Genomic DNA, 20046 nt, shown 5'->3' with positions numbered 1-20046 from the left:
TCAACAGAGAACAAACAAACAAAATGTGGTCTATCCATTTGATGGAATATTATTCAGCCTAGAAAGAAATGAAGTTCTGGGACTTCCCTGGTGGTCCAGTGGTTAAGACTCTGCCTTCCAACGCAGGGGGCACAGGTTCAATCCCTGACTGGAGAACTAAGATCCCACACGCCATGCAGTGTGGCCAAAAAAATTAAAAAAAGAAAAGAAAAGAAAAGAAGTTCTGGTTCATGTTACAACATGAATAAACCTTGAAAACATGATGCTGAGTGCAAGAAGCCAGACACAAAAGGTCACATACTGTGATTCATTTATATGAAATGTCCAAAATAGGGTAATCCAGAGACAGAGAGTAGATTAGTGGTTGCCAGGGGCTGGGGGAGGGGGGAGTGAGGAGTGACTGACTGCTTGATGGACCTGGGGTTTCCTTTGGGGGGATGGAAATGCTCTGGAACTAGATAGAAATGGTGCCCACACAACACTGTGAATGTAACAAATGCCACAGAATTAGTCACTTTATAATAGTTAATGGTTAATTTTATGTCATGTGAATTTTACCACAATTAAAATACACAAAGAAAAGAAGAGCAATGAGGATAGGATCACTTCAACCAACAAACAACAAAAAAGCTTTCAATCAGGAAAAAAATTCAGACACATAGAGAGGAGAAAAGACTAGAATCATGAACCCTGATATACCCACCATGTAGATTTAATCATTATTAACATGTTGCTACATTTGCCTTTTTTTCTTTGTTTCTTTTCTTTTTTTTTTTCCATGCCATGCAGCTTGTGGGATCTCAGTTCCCCAACCAGGGATCGAACCCGTGTCCCCTGCAGTGGAAGCACAGACTCCTAACCACTGGACCGCCAGGGAATTGATGGAGTGTTTTTTTAAAAAGTTACAGAAATCATAACATTTCACTCAAATATTTTAGTTATTTACTTACATGCCTGCAATACCATTATCCCATCTAACATAATGAGCAGTCATTCTTGACGTTGATCTAATTCCCAGCCCATTTTCAGAGTTGGAGCAACTGAACCAGGAAACAAAGTAAGTCTCCTCGTGTGTTGCATTTGGTTGTTGTGCCCCTTGAGACTCTCTTAATCTAGAACAGTCTCTGTCCTACTTTTTTTCACCCTGCCATTGAATTATGGAAGAAAAACAGGTCAGTTGTTCTGTAGATAACTGAGTTACCCCGGCTGTAATCCTGCATTGATTTGTATGATTTCTATGACAAGTGTGTTCCATATCTGTTTTGCTTATCGTCATATCCCCGCTAACCAGCATCAGAGGTACCCAATAGGTGGATGATGAGTGAATAAATCCTCATTTTACAGATGAGAAAACTGAGGCTCGAAGAGGTTCTATAACTCAAGGCATACTGCCAATCATGGTGGGGCTGCAACTCGGACCCAGAGCTGCCTGATTCTAAACCCAAGCTCTTTTGTCCACCCCAGCTGCAGGAACCACACAACGCTGATATGGCTGGCCTGACTGTTCCTGTCTCTCTATTGGATGGTACACATTAAGGCTATGACTTCTTATCAACATTTCCCCAGGATCTGGCTCAATACAGGTGATCATTAAATGATGAATAAACGAATGACCAGCAGGACACCCCCTCTGCCCGCCATGTCCCTTTGCTTGCGTTATGGTGGTCAGCCTCCAAGATGCTCCACAACTATACCTCTTGGTATTCACACCCCCATATGGTCCCCTCTCGCACTGAACAGGGCTGACCTGTGTAACCAACAGGATACTACAGAAATGATGGAGTGTGACTTCTGTGGCTAAGTCATCAAAGATGTTGCAGCTTCTGTCTTGCTCTCTTGGACCATGTGCTCTGGGTGGCCCACTGGCTGCCATGTTGTGAAGCCAGTCAAGCAGCCCTAAGGAGGATCCGTGTGATAAGGAAGTGAGGAGTCTTGCCCACAGCCATGTGAGGGCGCCATCTTGGAAGCAGCTCTTCCAGCTCTAGTCAAGCCTTCATATGACAGCAGCCCTGGATGACATCCTGACTACAGCCTCGTGGGAGACCCTGAGCTACTCAGCTAAGCTGTTCCCAAATTCTTAACCCTCAGAAACTCTGAACGTTTGCTGTCTTAAGGGACTAAATTTCAGGGTAGTTTGTTACGCAGAAGGTGGTGACTAATACAGGGGTCCTCACCTTGGTGTGTAGGTCTTTGTCCAGCTGCTCCACAGTCTTCTTCCAGTCATCCTCATTGGCCATAACCCTGAAAAGCATGCCCTGAATCGTCTCATTCAGCTCCATCGCCACTGCGTCCAGGTCAGCCCGGCTTCCCTTGCCTGCCAGGGAGCGCCTGTCGGCTTTCTAGAGAGAGATGGGACTCAGGGAGGCAGGGCTGCTGGGGTGGGGGCAGGAAGAGGCTGGGGGAGATCAGACCACTTTGGTCAGTTTTTCTAGTTTGGGACCCTAGATACCCAGCCTTGGCTTAAATTCAACCTTGGGGTCTCTGTTGGCTCAAACACAACCATTAGATTGAAGCAAAGGTTTTCTGTGATGGAGAAGTTGGGGCATGGTTTTTAAATTCACATAAATTGTCACAAACTCTAATTCAAAAAGATACATGCACTCTATGTTCATAGCAGCACTACTCACAATAGCCAAGACATGGAAACAACCTAAATGTCCATCAACAGATGAATGGATAAAGAAGATGTGGTACATATATACAATGGAATATTACTCAGCATTAAAAAGAACAAAATAATGCCATTTGCAGCAACATGGATGCAACTAGAGATTATCATACTAAGTGAAGCCAGAAAGAGAAAGACAAATACCATATGATATCATTTATATTTGAAATCTAAAATATGACACAAATGAACCTATATATGAAACAGAAACAGAATCATGGACATAGAGAACAGACTAGTGGTTGCGAAGGGGGAGGGGGTTGGGGGACGGATGGAATGGGTTGTAACTATTATATATAGGATGGATAAACAAGAAGGTCCTACTGTATAGCACAGAGAACTATATTCAATATCCTATGATAAACTATAATGGGAAACAATGTTAAAAAAGAATGTATACGTATATGTATAACTGAATCACTTTGCTGTACAACAGTAATTAACATAACATTGTAAATCGACTATACTTCAATTTTAAAAAATTGTCACTAATCCCGAGTTAACTGAAAACAGGACTTGATGGAACAACTTTTGAGAACTTCCCCGAAACTTTCTACATGATAAAGGTGGAAGGAGACTCCGGAAGTCTGCCTGCCTTTGTCTTGGCTGGATGATTCCATTATCCTGGTGGGAAAGCTGGGCTCAGGATAGGGGAGGGGGTAGGGAGAGGAATCTCTGCTCACTCACCTCTTTCAGCTCCTGCTCCATCACACTGTTGTCTGCCTTGTACATTTCTAGGTTTTTAATCTGAGAATGGACAACCTAAGAACAGAAGCAGAGGGCATGTCAGCTATCCTCGGAAGTCCTGAGGATAGCCTCTACCTCCCACATCCACCCTAGGAAGGGACAATGGGGCCAGGTGGACAGCAGGCGGGTGGCACATTGGAAGGCTTGGGCTCCAGGTGCCCAGATCAGAAGGGAAGGAACGTGGGACTTGGCGCAAGAAGTCCCCTTGGAGGTGGCCTCACAGAACTACAGGTGGCTACACAGGAAAGGAAGGAAGACCTGAGGAAGGAAAGCATAAACAAACGCTGATGCTTTGGGTCCCTAGATGTTTAAGACAAGTGCATCTCTTCTGATCTGTAATGGGATTCCCGTGAGAATGAGAGTCAATTCATCCACCGAGCACTTATATGCCACACATGCTGTGCCCCAGGGTCAGGGGAAAACCTTATTTCCCATCCCCATGACTCCATGAAAAAACAACTCCCTGCATTAATTCTGCCCTCTCTCCACTTATTGGGCCCTCCCTATGACAGCAGCAGCCAGCTAACCTGCTTGGGAAGAGCCTCACATCCAATGGGCCATGTCCCCAGAGGGTAGGGTCACTCCTCCTCCAAAGCTGGCAGCAGGCTTCTACTTCTCCCTACATATCTGGTCTCCCTTTTACCCTCAGAAACAGAACCCCCAACATTTAGCTGGCATCTGGCAGACCAGAATCATGACTATATTTCGCAGCCTCCCATATAGCTTGATGTGACCACTGAGGTGTAAATGGAAGTGGGTCAGTGTCCTCTTCACTGCTGGCTTGGAAGCAGAGTTAATGACTGGAGTGCCAGCAGCTGTCTTGGACCATGTGGTGACCTTGTGAATGGAAGTGACACACCATGGAGTTCAATACCAGCTCTGAGTTTCTTGAATGTAAAAGAGAGATACACTTACGCCTTAAGTCAGTTATTTGGGAGTTTTATGTTATTCAAAGATGAACCTAATTATTTTTTTTTAATATTTATTTATTTATTTTGGCTGCACAGGGTCTCAGTTGCGGCATGCGGACTTCTTAGTCGCAGCATGCATGCAGGATCTAGTTCCCTGACCAGGGATCGAACCCAGTTCCCCTGCATTGGGAGCATGGAGTCTTTACCCACTGGACCACCACGGAGGTCCCAAGATGAACCTAATTCTAATTAATGCAAAGCTCCTTCACATCCACCTTGCCCCAGATGGGTCTCAAGGTCTAGGATGGATGGCGGAGGTAATGGAAGGGAGATCCTGCTTCAGCCTCGTGTCAGGCTGCTTCCTCCAACACCACATTAGCAGGGAGCTGACCTTTTGGAGTCATCAGGCCCAACATTAACACTTAGATCCCCACTTGGCTCTTCCTAGTTAAAATCTAGAAATAAAGAGGAGCCGGGAGCCTCTAACTTCCACTGCCACAGTAACCTGCGTACCGGGTTGACTAATGTCCTCCCCAGAATTCATGCCGGCCCAGAACCTGTGGACATGGTCTTATTTGGAAATAGATCTTTGCAGATGTAATTAGTTAAGATGAGGTCATACTGGATTAGGGCAGCCCACATGGATGAGGAGGCCACGTGAAGACACAGATATACACACAGAGAAGAAGGCCACGTGACAACGGAGGCAGAGATTGGAGTGATGCGTCTATAAACCAAGGAACACCTGGAGCCACCAGAAGCTGGGAGAGGCCAGGAAGGATCCTCCCCTAGAGGCTTCAGACAGAGCAAGGCCCTGCCAGCACCCTGATTTGGGGCTTTTAGACTCCAGAACTGTGAACGAGTACATGTCTTGTTTTAAGCCATCCAGTTTGCGGTCATCTGTGACAGCAGCCGCAGGAAACTGGTACACCCACTAAGTGGCAGAATCGGGATTGAAACCCAGGCCTATCCAACCACAATAGCAGGCTGCCTCCCAACTGGCTGGTTACTCTGCCTGAATCTGTTTACTCCTAGTTCAAGTGGCATTAATACCACTCCTGTCCCAAAGATGCTGAGGGGACTAGAAATGGCACTTTCCTAGGAGAGTTGGCATTTGATACACATCAGCTGTCTTATCCGTCCCCTCCTGCACCAAGCCAGAGCCTTGGATAAAATAGTTTGTTCCAAGAATGGCTTTGGAATGCAGCCTCTGGCTTATAAAAGACACCTGTCCACTTGCAAAGGGCAAATAATGTTTTCACATTATTTGGGTCAGTAAGAAAGAGTTCTATCCTCACTTATTTTCCTGCTGGGTTCTTAGTGGGAAACACTCCAAGAGGAGCACTCTAAGGTGATGGAAACATTTCCATCTTGATTGGGTGGTGCTGACATGGGTGTACCAAGAGGCAAAAATTAATCTAGCTCTTACACTTCAGGCCTGGGCATTTTACTGTGCGTAAAGCATACTTTCATTGAAAGCAAACAGATACTACCGCTCCCCTGCAAAAAACACGTAAGGGCTTTGGCGCTGTCCATCTTGTTGACTGCTGTATTGCTGGGCCCTGGAAGGGCACCTGGCACACAGTGAAGGCTCAATGACGTTGGCTGAATGACTCAGGGAATGAATGGGGATTTCTCGTGCCACCTGTTACATCCAGAACATTTTCTCCCAGGCATCCAGGTAACACAGTAACAGCGGTGTTTCCTCTCTAGTCCCCATGTTGCGACAGAACCAGGGCAGAGGTGTCTGCCCTCCCTCCTTCCTCTACTGGAAGGGCTCCACGAGGCTGCTGATCTCTTGCAGCCCATGTTCATTTAAGAACTATTTAATGAAGCGTGCTGGGTACAAAGCCCAGCTCCTGATCTTTCCAGGGTTCACTTTTATAAGCAATTAGTTCTTGCTGGCACAACGGGCAGGAAGGAAGTCTGGACAAAGGCTGACGTGATCCATTTGGTCTGTTTGGCCAAACTCCTCTTGACTTTCTCTCAACGAGTGACGAGTGACAGCTCCTTGGAGGCAGATCCTACGCCCACCCCCGCCACCCCGAGCAGGGCAGGACATGGTGCTGGACACACATCAGAAGTGCTGAAAGAACTGGCCCCAGTCTCCGACCAGGAAGGACACCAATAGGTCCCTAGGACATGGCATCCCAGTCTCTCTGAAAAGCAGTGGCTAAATGAGGGCGCAGAGTTGGCAGGAGACTATGTAGTTCCTGATCCTGGTGCTCACAAAAGTCTGGGCCTGAAACCGTGTATTGGGAGCCCACACACGGCCCAGGCACTCCCTTCTTTCCCCACTTGGGCTGGGCATCGGCTCACCTTCAATGAACTCCTCTCCCGTCCAAGTTGCCCTGTGCACACTAGCCTGGTCACTCTGTGTGACCGCCTTGGGAGGGGGAGCTGTGCCCTCGCCTTTCGCTCCCCACACCCTAGTGCATCCCACCAACAGCCCCCTGACTTGGAATCAGAAGCCCTCTATGGAAATCACCTCAGGTGGATCTGTTTGGGATTTTGTCTCTATACCCTGGGGTCATCTCCTCCCACCGGGAATAACTTTGATCCTTTCCCCAAGGGTCTGGGATGCCTCTGGGACAAGGCACAGATGGGACTGGTCCCGAGGTCATCAGGGCAGGGTCATCAGGCCAGCTCAGTGAGCCCAAGGGAGAAGGTGTCTGGTTGAATGACCCCTGGGAGGTGCTCTGCATCGTCCTCACATTTCTCAGGTCAGACTCTGCTGTTCCGGACAGGCCCCATGGTGTGAGAACTCGGGAACAAGCCAGTTTAGGGGAAAGGTTATGAACATCAACAGCTGGCCCAAGAAATCCTCTTATCCACTCACCGATTCATTCAGCACATTCTGAGCCTTCACTTTGTGCCAGGCACCCTTCTGGCGTGGGTGACCCAAGCGGTGAACGAGACAGATCCTGTTCAGGCCCTCTTGTTTATGTGTTGGGGGTGCAGGTGGCGGGATTTGTTTGCTTTTCATGGAAGTATAACTTACACACAGTAAAATGCCAGGAAAGTGTCCCTGGTTCCCCTGCCTTCAGGGTGTCTGTGAAATCTTTGGGGAGAATCTGAATGTCCCAATGAGGAATCCTCCCTCCTCTGGGCCCTTCCGGACCTCCAAACCTTAAACTCATCCAGGCGAATCTGGAGCTTGTCCACTGCCCTGTCCAGCACGAGGTGGTGGTCCTTTATCATCTCTATCTGGTGGCCCCAAATTCTCTCAAGTTCCTCCTCCTACAAGGGGGAGACATAGACACAAGAGGCCTCTGCTTCTGAGGTCGCCACGGCTGGGAAGGGACTTCAAGAGAGTACCAGACCAGGGCGTCCCCAGCCTGCCAGCCAACTGCCACTTTAGACACTTGTCAGAGGGAACCATGTGGCCACCCACCACTGGGAGCCTTGCACCAGCCAGGGCAGACCTGCCTCCGCGGGGCTGCAACTCCCTTCTGGGCCCCACTCCCTCTCCAGGGCTCCTTTCAGCTCCAGGACAAACGCTGCATCCAGAAGGGCAGGGCCTCCACCTGGCTGTGGCCATGGAGTCTGCCATCACCTCAAGCCATCGTCTTCTCAAATGCCTTTTCTGCCCAGGACACTGACCCTCATCCTGGATTTCTGGAGGCTGCCAATCTTTTCTTGCAATACGTCCGCCGTTGTCCCAAGCTTGGAAGAGGCTCCCATATCAGCTGAAAGCAAAGGAGGGGGTGGCTGTTGGGGGCAGGGATGGGGGAAGATGCTTCATCTAGAGTTCCACCTGCTTCTGTTATATTTAAGGCAGTGCTTTCCAACAGAGAGATGCTGTGAGCTTGGGGACCTTTGAGATCATCTAAAATTTTCTAGTGAAAATTTAAAAAAAAAAATCTAAAAATAAGCAGGTGAAATTAATTTTTTTAAAGATTTTTTTTGATGTGGACCATTTTTAAAGTCTTTATTAAATTTGTTACAATATAGCCTCTGTTTTATGTTTTGGTTTTTTGACCCCGAGGCAGGTGGGAGCTTAGCTCCCTGATCAGGGATCAAACCCACACCCCCTGCATTGGAAGGTGAAGTCTTAACCACTGGACCACCAGGGAAGTCCCAGGTGAAATTAATTTTAAGAAAATATTTTGTTTAACCCAATATAATCTATGTGGGTTTTGGGGGGGGCACACTGTGGGGCATGCAGTATCTTAGTTCCCCAACCAGGGACTGAACCCGTGCCCCCTGCATCGGGAGCTTGGAGTCAACCACTGGACTGCCAGGGAAGTCCATAACCCAATATAATCCAAAATAGCATCATTTTGGGAATTCCCTGGCAGTCCAGTGGTTGGGACTCCACGTTTTCACTGACGAGGGCCCGGGTTCAATCCCTGGTCAGGGAACTAAGATCCCACAAGCTGCGCAGCCAAAAAAAAAAAAAAGCATCATTTTAATATGTGATCAACAAAATGATTAACGAGATATTTCACATTCTTGTTTTCGTATTAAGCCCTCAATATCTGGTGTGCATTTTGTGCTTGGACCATATGAGAACTTGAACTTGCCCCATTTCAGATGTTTGACAGCCTCGTGGTTATCCTATTAGGGAAACCTCTCTGGAATTTATTGCCCTCCCAGAAATGGTCCTGAGAAAAACTATGGAGTATTTACTTGTGAGAGTTTATGAAATGTATTATCTCAAAACAAGATTCAAAGGGGGATTTAACATAAAAGGAGAGGGGTGAAAAAAAAAAGTGCCCTATATCCAGTTTTGGATGAGAGGCCAAAAAGTGATGTACATGACACAGCTAGGAGGATAGGAAACACTGTAGCCAAGACACATTCACAACCTATTTTTAGTTTTCTTAACAAAAATGGCAACTAGTCAGAAGTAGAGTTTGGGCTATTATGGCTTTATGTTTTATATTTAAATTCATGACTATCATGACCTAAGCTGTGCCCCAGAATTCACAGAGATCGATGTGGTTCTTTTTAGCTGCTCAAAGTTCTTTTTCAAGATCTGTGGAATGGCACTGCCCATCAGGGGTGGCACCATGTATGGATCTGACTTAGGCTAATTCAACTATTACACCTGGCAGAGAGCGAAAAAGCAAGATAATGATTCAAAGAGGGGAGGACAGTGGATCTGAAAGTGGGTTCCCTGAGCCAACAGCAGCATAAGCAGCATCCCCCAGAATGGGTTAGAAAGAGAAATTCTAGGGCCCCACTCACACCAACAGGTCAGATCTGGGGCTGGGCCCATCAGCCTGTGCCTTACCAAGCGCCCCAGGGATGCTGAGGTGAGCTTAAGGTTGAGAACCACTAGGGTAGGCCATTCTCCTCTCCACTCCCCACAGTGAACATATGCCCATCATGGGCATGAACTGGGATCATAAGTCTATTGGTACTACTGCCACCTAGAACATGACTGTGGTCTTTTTTTTTTTTTTTTTGCGGTATGCGGGCCTCTGACTGTTGTGGCCTCTCCCGTTGCGGAGCACAGGCTCTGGATGCGCAGGCTCAGCAGCCATGGCTCACAGGCCCAGCCACTCCACGGCATGTGGGATCTTCCCGGACCGGGGCATGAACCCATGTCCCCTGCATCGGCAGGCGGACTCTCAACCACTGCGCCACCAGGGAAGCCTGACTGTAGTCTTTAAGAAAACATATGTTTGCCCAGCTGTTGTTCCTAATCCCAAATTGACCACTTCATCTGGGGTCTATTCAGTGCTATTAGACACTCTGGTTGATCTGGACTTATCAAAATACTGTACAGCAGTACTATTTTATGGGCTATTGAAAGGGAATTTCCAAGAGTAATTTTGACTTGATTTTCCTTCTTGAGCACCAACTTTAGACCCTAACCAGCCTTCTTCCCTAAGATAAGACCTCACTGTACATTCATTGTAAAATAATAGACTAGTAAGAGGCTAATGCTTAAGCCAAAGGAATGAATGGCTAATGGTTGAATGCACATTTTGTTGGGGCAGCTAAATGAAGGAGAGGAGGTGCTTTGCAAAGGCCACAGGGAGGGCCTGAGCCCTTGTTACCCTTCCAGAAGCCAGGCCGGGCCTACCTAGATAAGTCATACGCTGATGCAGGTTGGATGACAGCTGGGCAAACTCTTCTTTCAGGGAGTCATGTCTAATGGGCATCTGGGCTATGTGGCTCATGGAACACCTGACGGCCTTCTTCTTGTCTTCAGCGGTCATGGCCTGTTCGGCAGCCAGCATGGCCTGCGACAGGGCCATGTTGGGAGGGACACGGGCAGAAGAGAATGAAGGAGAGAGGACGTCCTCACAGTCCACCTCTTGCAAGTCTTCCATCTCGCCGTCCTCGGTGAAGGCCCCACGGGAGGTCCCTGTGCCCAGGATGTCTGCAAGGACCCCTAAGGGCCCGGATGCGGCCACGGCTGTTGCCAATTTGGTGGCCAGGGTGTCCTTGACCAGCCTGGCAGCCGCTTTAGCTGCCCGGGCTGCCGATGTCGCTGCAGCTGCGAAGGTGGCTGCGGCAGCAGCTGCAATGGCAGCATTGGATTTTATCTGCTGAACCGCAGACGGGGATCCCTTAGGGAGTACTTCCGTGGAGGCCTCAGCCCTTGGGGCTCCATCCTGAGGGACTCCCACTTCCACGGAGGAATATTCCTCCTCCTTTTCTGAGAGAGCTGAGAGCTTGGATGTGTCTCCCTGGCGAGACCATGACTGCAGTAAATGAGGCTAAGCTAAGCCTAGTTCCGTGGCTGGGGGTAGGGTCCTAGAGCCCCAGAGCTGGGCAGACAGGGAGCCCGACGGGCCTAGGCCAGGCTGGAAACAGCCCAAGCTAGTCCCGGGCAAGCCTCTGGGAGGAAGCCAGCCTCGTGGTGGTACAGGCCAGGATCCTGATTGTGTGGGCTGAGGACCTGGGGCAGGCCCCAGTCCAGGGGCAGGCCCAGGTCCAAACGCAGGCCCAGGTCCAGGTGCAGGCCCAGGTTCGAGCACTTGGGCCTGGTCCGGCCCCTGGGCCCTGGGAAGCAGAGCTGCTTGGGCAGACTCCTCCTCCTGTAGCTGCCCTGGACTTGGTAATGCCAGATGGTCTCCAGGAACTGGGGCGCTGGATGGCCTCCACGACCTGGCCGTGGCTAACTTCTTCGTGGTACTCAGCCGTCTGAGGAAGGTCGATCTCTGCAACATGTTTCGCAATCTGCCACCGCTTGGAATCATCCAGCAGTTGTGGAGCAGTTCCCTGCGGAAGAGGGGGCTGGGCTGGCCAGGGCTGCTCCAGACCAGCTCAGCGATCACCCTGTCCACTCCTCACTCCGCCTTCCCCGATGCTCAGATGCTGCCTCTCCGCTTCCTCCTTCACTTACCAGGGTGAACATGGCCTCATGGAGGCTGCTCCAGAGCACCATGTCCTCAGTTTTGGGCATGGTGGTTATCTTGTTCTGGAGAGAAATCTGGGGGGGGTGGGAAGGAGATTGGGAATAAGGGTCATGAACCCAGAGGGTGTGGTACCCTCAGTGGCTCCCTCCTCCATGCTGCCCTCCACACTTGCAAATAAATGGGCCTTTCCAGATTGTGTTCTCCTCCTACCCCTCCTTGCCCCCAGCACCCCTGGGCCTGGAGGGCGGGGGTCTGGCGTGGTAGGATGGGCCCCAGACCCTCACCACTTCCCACTGCAGTGCACTCATCTTCCAGTTCTGCCCTTTCAAATCTTCAGAGAAAGCATCTATTCTTTCCAGATGCATCTGTCAAATGAGCCGAGCCTGTGAGCCAGTGGGTGCAGGTTCTGGTCCCAGCCCTGCTTCTCCCCCAGCTCAAATGCAAAGCCTTAGCTCTAGGTAACTAAGAGATGGAGAAGGAAGAACAGATTCCAAAACAACTGTTTCCCACTGAGTGGGAAAGGGTTCCCTGGGCAAATAAGTTTGGGAAATGCTAGGCTTAAAAAACATTCAGGGCTTCCCTGGTGGTGCAGTGGTTGAGAGTCCGCCTGCTGATGCAGCGGATGCGGGTTCGTGCCCCGGTCCAGGAAGATCCCACATGCCACAGAGTGGCTGGGCCCATGAGCCATGGCCACTGAGCCTGCGCGTCCGGAGCCTGTGCTCTGCAACGGGAGAGGCCACAACAGTGAGAGGCCCGCGTACCGTAAAAAAAAAACCCAAAAAAACATTCAATGGGTTTCTATACCGAAGGACTTCTCAGAGCCTTTAATGGGCCAAAGTACCTTAAGAATCTTAGGTAAGCTGAGAGGTAAGCTGAGGTAAGCTGAGAAGGTAAGCTGAGAAGAGGTAAGCTGAGAAGGCATTGTTTCCCAAACAGATTTGGCCAACTGTCTGTTTTAGTGTTTCATGACAGTTTCCTGGCAGTGCCCTTTCTGCTCAGATGGGAGCTACACAGCCCAAGACTGAAGTTCTCACAGTTGCCATCATGATCAAATACGTACACTGACCTGTGTATTAGGGATGATACAGTAAATCATGTTATTTGGGGACAAGTTGTAAAACCTCAGCCATAACACCAGCCTGGGGTGTTGAGGCCTGGCTTTGGAGCCCAGCTCTGACTCACCAGCTGTGACCTTACACTTCAGGGATTCCATATCCTTTCCCATCATGGTAAGGAGTTAGAACATGTCTGGGTTGATATTCTTGTGGCTACAAAGGGAGCTAGAATGTATGCCTATGCTAGGTTTACTCCACTTTTCAGTGTGAACAAAGTTTTCTAGACAAGGAATAAGTATTCTCTTTCTGATAAGTTGATGGACTATAAGCCTGGAGTTACCAGGACTTGGGGAGTATCTGAGTGAGAATGAAGCCAACCCAGAGGAAAGCATCACTGAGGGAGAGATGTTGAGCACCTTGGTATGTGGTATGAACATCTTGATCTGGCTGTAACTGAAAGCATTCCTGACTTTTTAGTAAATGAGACAATAAATTCTCTTCTTTTGCCTAAGCCAGGATGAACTAGGTTTCTGTCACTTACAAATGATGTCTTAACACAGCAGGGTGAGGATCATTGTGTAAGCTGCAGAGAGTTCAGTGGGATGGACCAAGTGGCTCAGCCATGTCAGACCCCTTCTCCTGCCCCCATAGCTGTGTTCTTTGACTAAGAACAGGCTTCTTGGATTTACCCTGTTACCCCAACCACCAGATGTCCAAGCAGCATGGCCAGTATGAAGGATGCTGGGGAGGGTCTACCTTTTCAAACATGTCCTTCAGCATGGCCACATCCTTCCTGAGGGTTTCAACAGTGACCTTGAGTGCATAAATGTCGGTGAGCACATCCTGCAGGGTCTTCATGGACTGAAGAGGGAGAAAGGAAAGGAAAGTGTGAAGTTAGGTGCAGCTGGGGGAAAAGGCAAGTAAAGTGTGGAAGTTCTCTGGTGATGGCCATGGTTCAAGAAGTCTTTTGGGCTCTTCCAAGGCCTAGGCTGGAACATATTCAGAGGCCAGAAAATGACACTGAAGTGAATCGTGCTCTGAGTTCTCAGGTGGCCTAAGTGGGAAGCAGGCAACCCTCGGTTTGAATGTGTTCAGTAAGCAGGAGTCACTCATCATGAAGCATCTCATGCCCTTTGGTAGGAGCCACTGGAAGATCAACAAGGAATTTATTGGATTTATATTTTTAAAGGGTACTTCTGGCCGCATGTGCAGATTGGCCCTTGGAGGGTAAGGGGGAAGCCAGAGGAGCAGGGAGGAAACTTCAAGGCAAGAGCTGATGGGTGCAATGTTGGTCTCAAAGCTCAGCTCCACCAGTGACTGGGGCTGTTACTGCATCTTCCTAGATTTTAGACTCCTCAGTTAATTAAATGGGTATGAAAAAACAGTGATAATTTATATAAAGGGACTAGTGCATAGTTAGGCATTCAGGTAACAAAAATAACAAATAGTGAAATGGCAGAAGTCCTTCTTACCTGTAATTACATTAAATGTAAATGGCTGAAATTTCAGTTAAAAGGCAGAGATTGGCAGAATAGATAAGAAAACATGATCCAACCTCATGCTGTCTATAGGAGACACATATTAGATTCAAAGATACAAATAGGTTGAAAACAAAAGGGTAGAAAAAGATATACTATGCAAGCAGTAACCAACAGAGAAGCAGAGTGGCTACACTAATATCAGACAAAATAGACTTTAAGATAAAAATTATTACTAAAACACAGAGGTACATTTATAATGATAAGAGGGTCAATCCATCAGGAAGATATGATAATTATAAACAAACATGCACCTAGCAATGAAGTACCAAAACTAAATGAAGCAAAAACTGAAATAACTGAAAGGAGAAATAGTTGAAGACTTCAATACCCGATTTTCAATAATGGATAAAACAGCTAGATAGAAGATCATCAAGGAAACAGAAGATATGAAGATCACTATAAACCAAATGGATATAACAGACATCTCTAGAACACTCCACTCAACAATGTCAGAATATACATATTGGGTTGGCCAAGAAGTTCGTTCGGGTTTTTCCATAAGATGTTACGGAAAAACTGAACAAACTTCTTGGCCAACCCAATAGAACATTCTACCAGATAGACCATATGTTAGGCCATAAGACAAGACTCAATAAATTTAAAAAGGACTGAAATCATACAAAATGTGTATTCTCAACCACAATGGAGTTAAATTAGAAATCAATAACAGGGGCCTCCCTGGTGGCACAGTGGTTAAGAATCTGCTTGCCAACGCAGGGGACAAGGGTTCAAGCCCTGGTCCAGGAAGATCCCACATGCCGCTGAGCAACTAAGCCCGTGTGCCACAACTACTGAGCCTGTGCTCTAGAGCCTGCGAGCCACAACTACTGAAGCCTGGGCTCCTAGAGCCCGTGCTCTGCAACAAGAGAAGCCACCGCAATGAGAAGCCCATGCACGGCAACGAAGAGTAGCCCCTGCTCACCGCAACTAGAGAAAGCCCACACGCAGCAATGAAGACCCAATGCAGCCAAAAATAAATAAATAAAATTTATTTAAAAAAAATCAATAACAGAAGAAACTTTTGGAAGTTCACAAATATATGGAAATTAAACAACATTCTCCTAAATAACCAATGGGTCAAAGAAGAAATTGCAAAGGAAATTAGAAACACTTTGAGATGAATTAAAATGAAAACACAAACACACCAAAACTTACAGGATGCAGCTAAAGCAGTGCTTAGAGAGAAATTTTAGCTGGAAGTGACAATATTAATAAAGAAGAAAGATCTCAAATCAATAGCCTAATCTTCTACCTGAAGACACTGGAAAAGACAGATCAAAATAAAACTAAAGAAGGTAGAAAAACTGAAACAATAAAGATTAGAGTGGAAACTAATGAAATAGAGCAGGGGTCCCCAACTCCTGGTCCACGGACAGCAGGAGGTGAGCAGCGGGCAAGCAAGCAAGCTTCATATGTATTTATAGCCGCTCCCCATTGCTCACATTACCACCTGAGCTCCACCTCCTGTCAGCATTATGGTGAGTTGTACAGTTATTTAATTATATACTACAATGTAATAATAATAGAAATAAAGTGCACGATAAATATAATGCTCTTGAATCATCCTGAAACCACCCCACCCCCTGGTTCGTGGAAAAATTGTCTTCCACGAAACCAGTCCCTGGTGCCAAAAAGGTTAGGGACCACTGAAATAAAGAACAGAAAAATAATAGAGGAAATCAATGAAACTAAAAGCTGGTTCTTTGAAAAGATCAACAAAATTAGCAAACCTTTAGCTGGATTGACCAAGAAAAAAAGAGAAGACTCAAATTACTAGAATGAGAAATCAAAGAGGGAACATTGCTATTGACCCTACAGAAATAAAAAGAATTATAAAGGAATACTATGAACAGTTGTATGCCAACAAATCAGATAAGGTGGATGAAATGGACAAATTCCTAGAAAGACATAAACTGCCAAGACTGACTCAAGACAAAATAATCTGAATAGACCTAAAACAAGTAAAATGACTGAATTAGCAAAACAAAAACAACAACAACACGTGAAAAAAGGCCCAAGCCCAGATGGCTTCACCAATGACTTTTATCAAAAATTTAAAGGACAATTAATACCAATTCTTAACAAACTTTTCCAAAAACCAGAAGAATTCCTAACTCATTCTATGAGGCCAATATTGCCCTGATAAAAATCAAAGATATCACAGGAAAACTAGAATATGGATGCAAAAATCCTCAACAAAATACTACCAAACTGAATCCAGCTACATATAAGAAAAATAATCCAATTAAAAATGAGCAAGGACTTCCCTGGGGGTCCAGTGGATAAGACTCCGCACTCCCAATGCAGGGGGCCTGGGTTCGATCCCTGGCCAGGGAACTAGATCCTGCATGCATGCCACAACTAAGAGTTCGCATGCCGCAACTAAAGAGTCCACATGTCACAACTAAAAGATCCTGTGTGCCTCAAGGAAGATCCTGCATGCCACAACTAAGACCCAGAGTGGCCAAAATAAATAAATAAATAGTTTTAAAAATGGGCAAAGATCTGAACAGACATTTCTCCAAAGATGATATACAAATGGGCAATAAGCACAAGAAAAGATGCTCAACATCATTAGTCACCAGGAAAATAAAAATCAAAACCACAGTGAGATATGCTAGGATGGCTATCATCAAAAAGACAGAAAATAAGAAGTGTTGGTGAGGATGTGGAGAAATTGGAATCCTTATATACTGCTGGCAGGAATATAAAATGGTGCACCTCTTTGGAAAACAGGCTGACAGTTCCCCAAGATTGAAACACAGAGTTACCATGTGGTCCAGCAATTCCACCTTTAGGTATATAGAAATGAAAGCCTATGTTCACAGAAAATCTTGTACAGCAATGTTCATAGTGGCATTATTCCTAATAGCCAAAAGGTGGAAACAACCCAAATACCCATCAACTGATAAACAAAATCTGGTCTACCCATACAATGGAATATTATATGGCCAAAAAATAAAGTACTGATACATGCTACAGATAAGCCTGAAGACATTATGGTAAGGGACTTCCCTGGTGGTCCAGGGATCCCGTTGAGGCACACAGGATCTTTCATTGCAGCGTGGGCTCTTCACTGTGGTGCGCGGGCTTCTCCCTAGTTGTGGCATATGGATTTTCTCTTTCTAGTTGTGGAGCCCAGGCTCCAGGGTGCATGGGCTCTGTAGTTGTGGCCTGCAGGCTCCAGGGCGCATGGGCTCTGTAGTTTGCGGCATGTGGGCTCTCTCGTTGAGATGCACAAGCTCAGTAGTTGCGGCATGCAAGCTTAGTTGCCCTGTGGCATGTGGGATCTTAGTTCCCCGATCAGGGATCGAACCTGCGTCCCCTGCATTGGGAGGTGGATTCTTAACCACTGTGCCACCAGGGAAGCCCCCAGTACACTTTAAATGGATGAACTTCCTGGTATGTGGAATATATCTCAATAAAGCTTTAAACAATAGCATTTTTGTTTTAACTGGGGGAAACTGCAACACTGTCTATTGGATGGTATTCACAAGTCACTGTTAAGTTTTCTGGGAGTGATAATAGTATTAAGAGACCAGTTTTCCAAGGCCTTATCTGCTGTAGATAGAAAAATGCTTTTCAGAGAAATCTACAAGGTCCAGATCCCCCACGTATGCAGGGATGCTTCCCCCTCCCCTTATATCTCTGGGTATAACCAGGGGACCAAATCACCTGAGCAGGAATCATACCCCTCTCCCATGGGTAACTACAGGGCAAACCCAGAAACGATGGCCTGGTGGGCTGCTCCATGGGTAGGGGCTGCACAGGAGAGGAGGAAGACGCTTTTCTCGTGGGTCTCCTAGGACATGCAGTTAAAGGTTTCCCACAGCAGATCTAGCCTGCTTCTCACCAGGGGGGTCACGCCCCGAACTCTGGACTGTGTTGGTGGGAGAACAGCCAGGAAGATCCCACTTGGCCCCTCAGGCCACAATCAGGGCTGGGATGGAGCCAAGTTCAGGGAAGCGAATTGTAGAAAGCTGCCCTTCTTGGAAGCAGAATGTCCAGACATTCATTCTCCCTCTGTCTTTCTGTCTCTTTCTCTCTGTCTGAAGATGGCTTCAAGAATGTAGGTTCGACCTGGGGTCCAAGTGCTTCCAGAAGCTTTCAAGGGCTGATAAGGGGGTCCAAGACAAACATCCCCTTGAACAATCAGCTAGACTGGTCTACAAGGCCTCAGAGCCAGAACTTGGGAAATGGTAATGCTAACAGCACTTCCTTCCCAGGGAAGGAGGAATGCAATAGCTCTTCCCGGCACCCTGGGAAGAACACTGCCAACGCAGGAAGTTCATTACTATTACTGCAATGACTTTCACCTTGATTCTCTAAAACCCCAAAGGGTCTTCCGTGCCCTTAAGCTTTGCTTTGGAATTCTCAAAAACCAATTTAAATTTAAAATCATTTTAATTGTGGGATACACAGCAGGAGATTTTGGTTGGGGGAGTAAAATGGGGAGGGAGTTTTGAAATTTCAAAAAAAAATGCAGCAACAGGTTGTTACAATCCCCTAGTGGGATACACAAGTTTACTTATGGAAACGGGGTTAGCCAGAACAATCTTAATAACAGACAGTGGACATGGCCCCTGATTTTCCCCTGTGACGCCAGCAGGGGTTATCATAACAGATGAGATAACCTGAGATAACCGAGGCCTCGAAGAGACAGCCAGGGGCTTCTGAGCAGCTTTCTAAAACTCCTGTTCAGGGCTGCCTGGGAGATGCAGGCAGGGCCTGGGAACCTGCAATTCTGGAAATGCTCCCTGGCGCCGGGAGCCTGGGTGGGTGCCCCCCTGGAGGTTGCACAGCAAGCAGGGAGCCCAGGTTTTCTAAGCAGTTCTCAATGGGGCGATTTGGCCCCCAGTGGGCTTTTGGCAAGTCTGGAGACATTTCTGGTTGTCATGACTATGGGGTGTTCCTGGCATCTAGTGGGTAGAGGCCAAGGATGCTGCTCAGCATCCCTCAGTGCACAGGACAGTCTCCACCACAAAGAATTATCCGGCCCCAAATGTCAGTCATGCTGAGGGTTAGAAACTGCAATCTAAGCTTGCTTAGTGAGGACCTGCTGCCCTACCCGAGCCCCCAAATCCAGCGGTGTGCTGCACCTGTGGGTCCTCCCAAACCTCTCCAGAAGCCCCCTTGGTGCCTGTCTTAGTTTCCAGGGCACCATTCACCCCATCTGGGGTAGGTGCTGGGGCTGGGAGGCTTGTCTTTCCCCATGAAGGGTGGCATTTGGTCTGCCAGCCTGGCTGACGTGGGCCGGAGTTGGGGGGACGGTGGGAGTGGGTTGTAGATTCTTAGCTAAGCAGCTTGCACCGCCCTAGAACCAGCTACCATGGCAACCCCGACAATGGGTCAGCGTGGTAACCCTGGCAACCTCAGCCAGACTGGGACTTGGCGACATTCTCTAACTGTGGTGGGGACATTCCTAGGTGCACAAACAGTCCTCTGAGGGCGGCATGACCAGTTCCGAACCTGTCCACCAGCCCCCTGTGTGAGCTGGCTGGTCCACTCTGGGTACTCGTGCATTCCAGGAGACTTCATCCATCAAGGCAGGCCGGGGGCAGGCTGCTCCGGAGGGGCTGGCACCTCGGACATCGTGTCCACCTCTCCAGCTTTGAGGTCCCTGTAACCTGCCCTCAGCCACCCCTGCAGCCTTCTGTGTCTCTAGTAACACTTCTTGTCTTAAAGTCTATCCTGTTCTGATGTTAGTACAGTAACTCCAGCTCTCTTCTGGCTACTGCTTGTGTGGAATATCTTTTTCTATCCTTTAACTTCCAACCTATTTGTCTTTGAATCAGTGTGTCTCTT

At 47.6% G+C, this 20046-nt stretch overlaps 1 protein-coding gene across 1 annotated transcript in view; it reads right to left on the bottom strand.

Moving 5' to 3' along the window:
* C16H16orf96 (chromosome 16 C16orf96 homolog) overlaps positions 1-20046 on the bottom strand; it is a 54896-nt gene that overhangs the window by 14553 nt on the left and 20297 nt on the right. Inside the window, 9 exon segments of the mRNA XM_049699404.1 lie at positions 2175-2339; positions 3356-3430; positions 7456-7566; positions 7930-8015; positions 10364-11003; positions 11119-11508; positions 11633-11719; positions 11930-12010; positions 13457-13561. Coding sequence (XP_049555361.1) covers positions 2175-2339; positions 3356-3430; positions 7456-7566; positions 7930-8015; positions 10364-11003; positions 11119-11508; positions 11633-11719; positions 11930-12010; positions 13457-13561 — 1740 coding nt within the window.

This window comes from Orcinus orca, chromosome 16 (assembly GCF_937001465.1).
Source record: "Orcinus orca chromosome 16, mOrcOrc1.1, whole genome shotgun sequence".
Lineage (NCBI taxonomy): Eukaryota > Metazoa > Chordata > Mammalia > Artiodactyla > Delphinidae > Orcinus > Orcinus orca.
The sequence above is the reverse complement of the archived record's forward strand: the minus strand, read 5'-3'. Positions and strand labels throughout refer to the sequence as shown.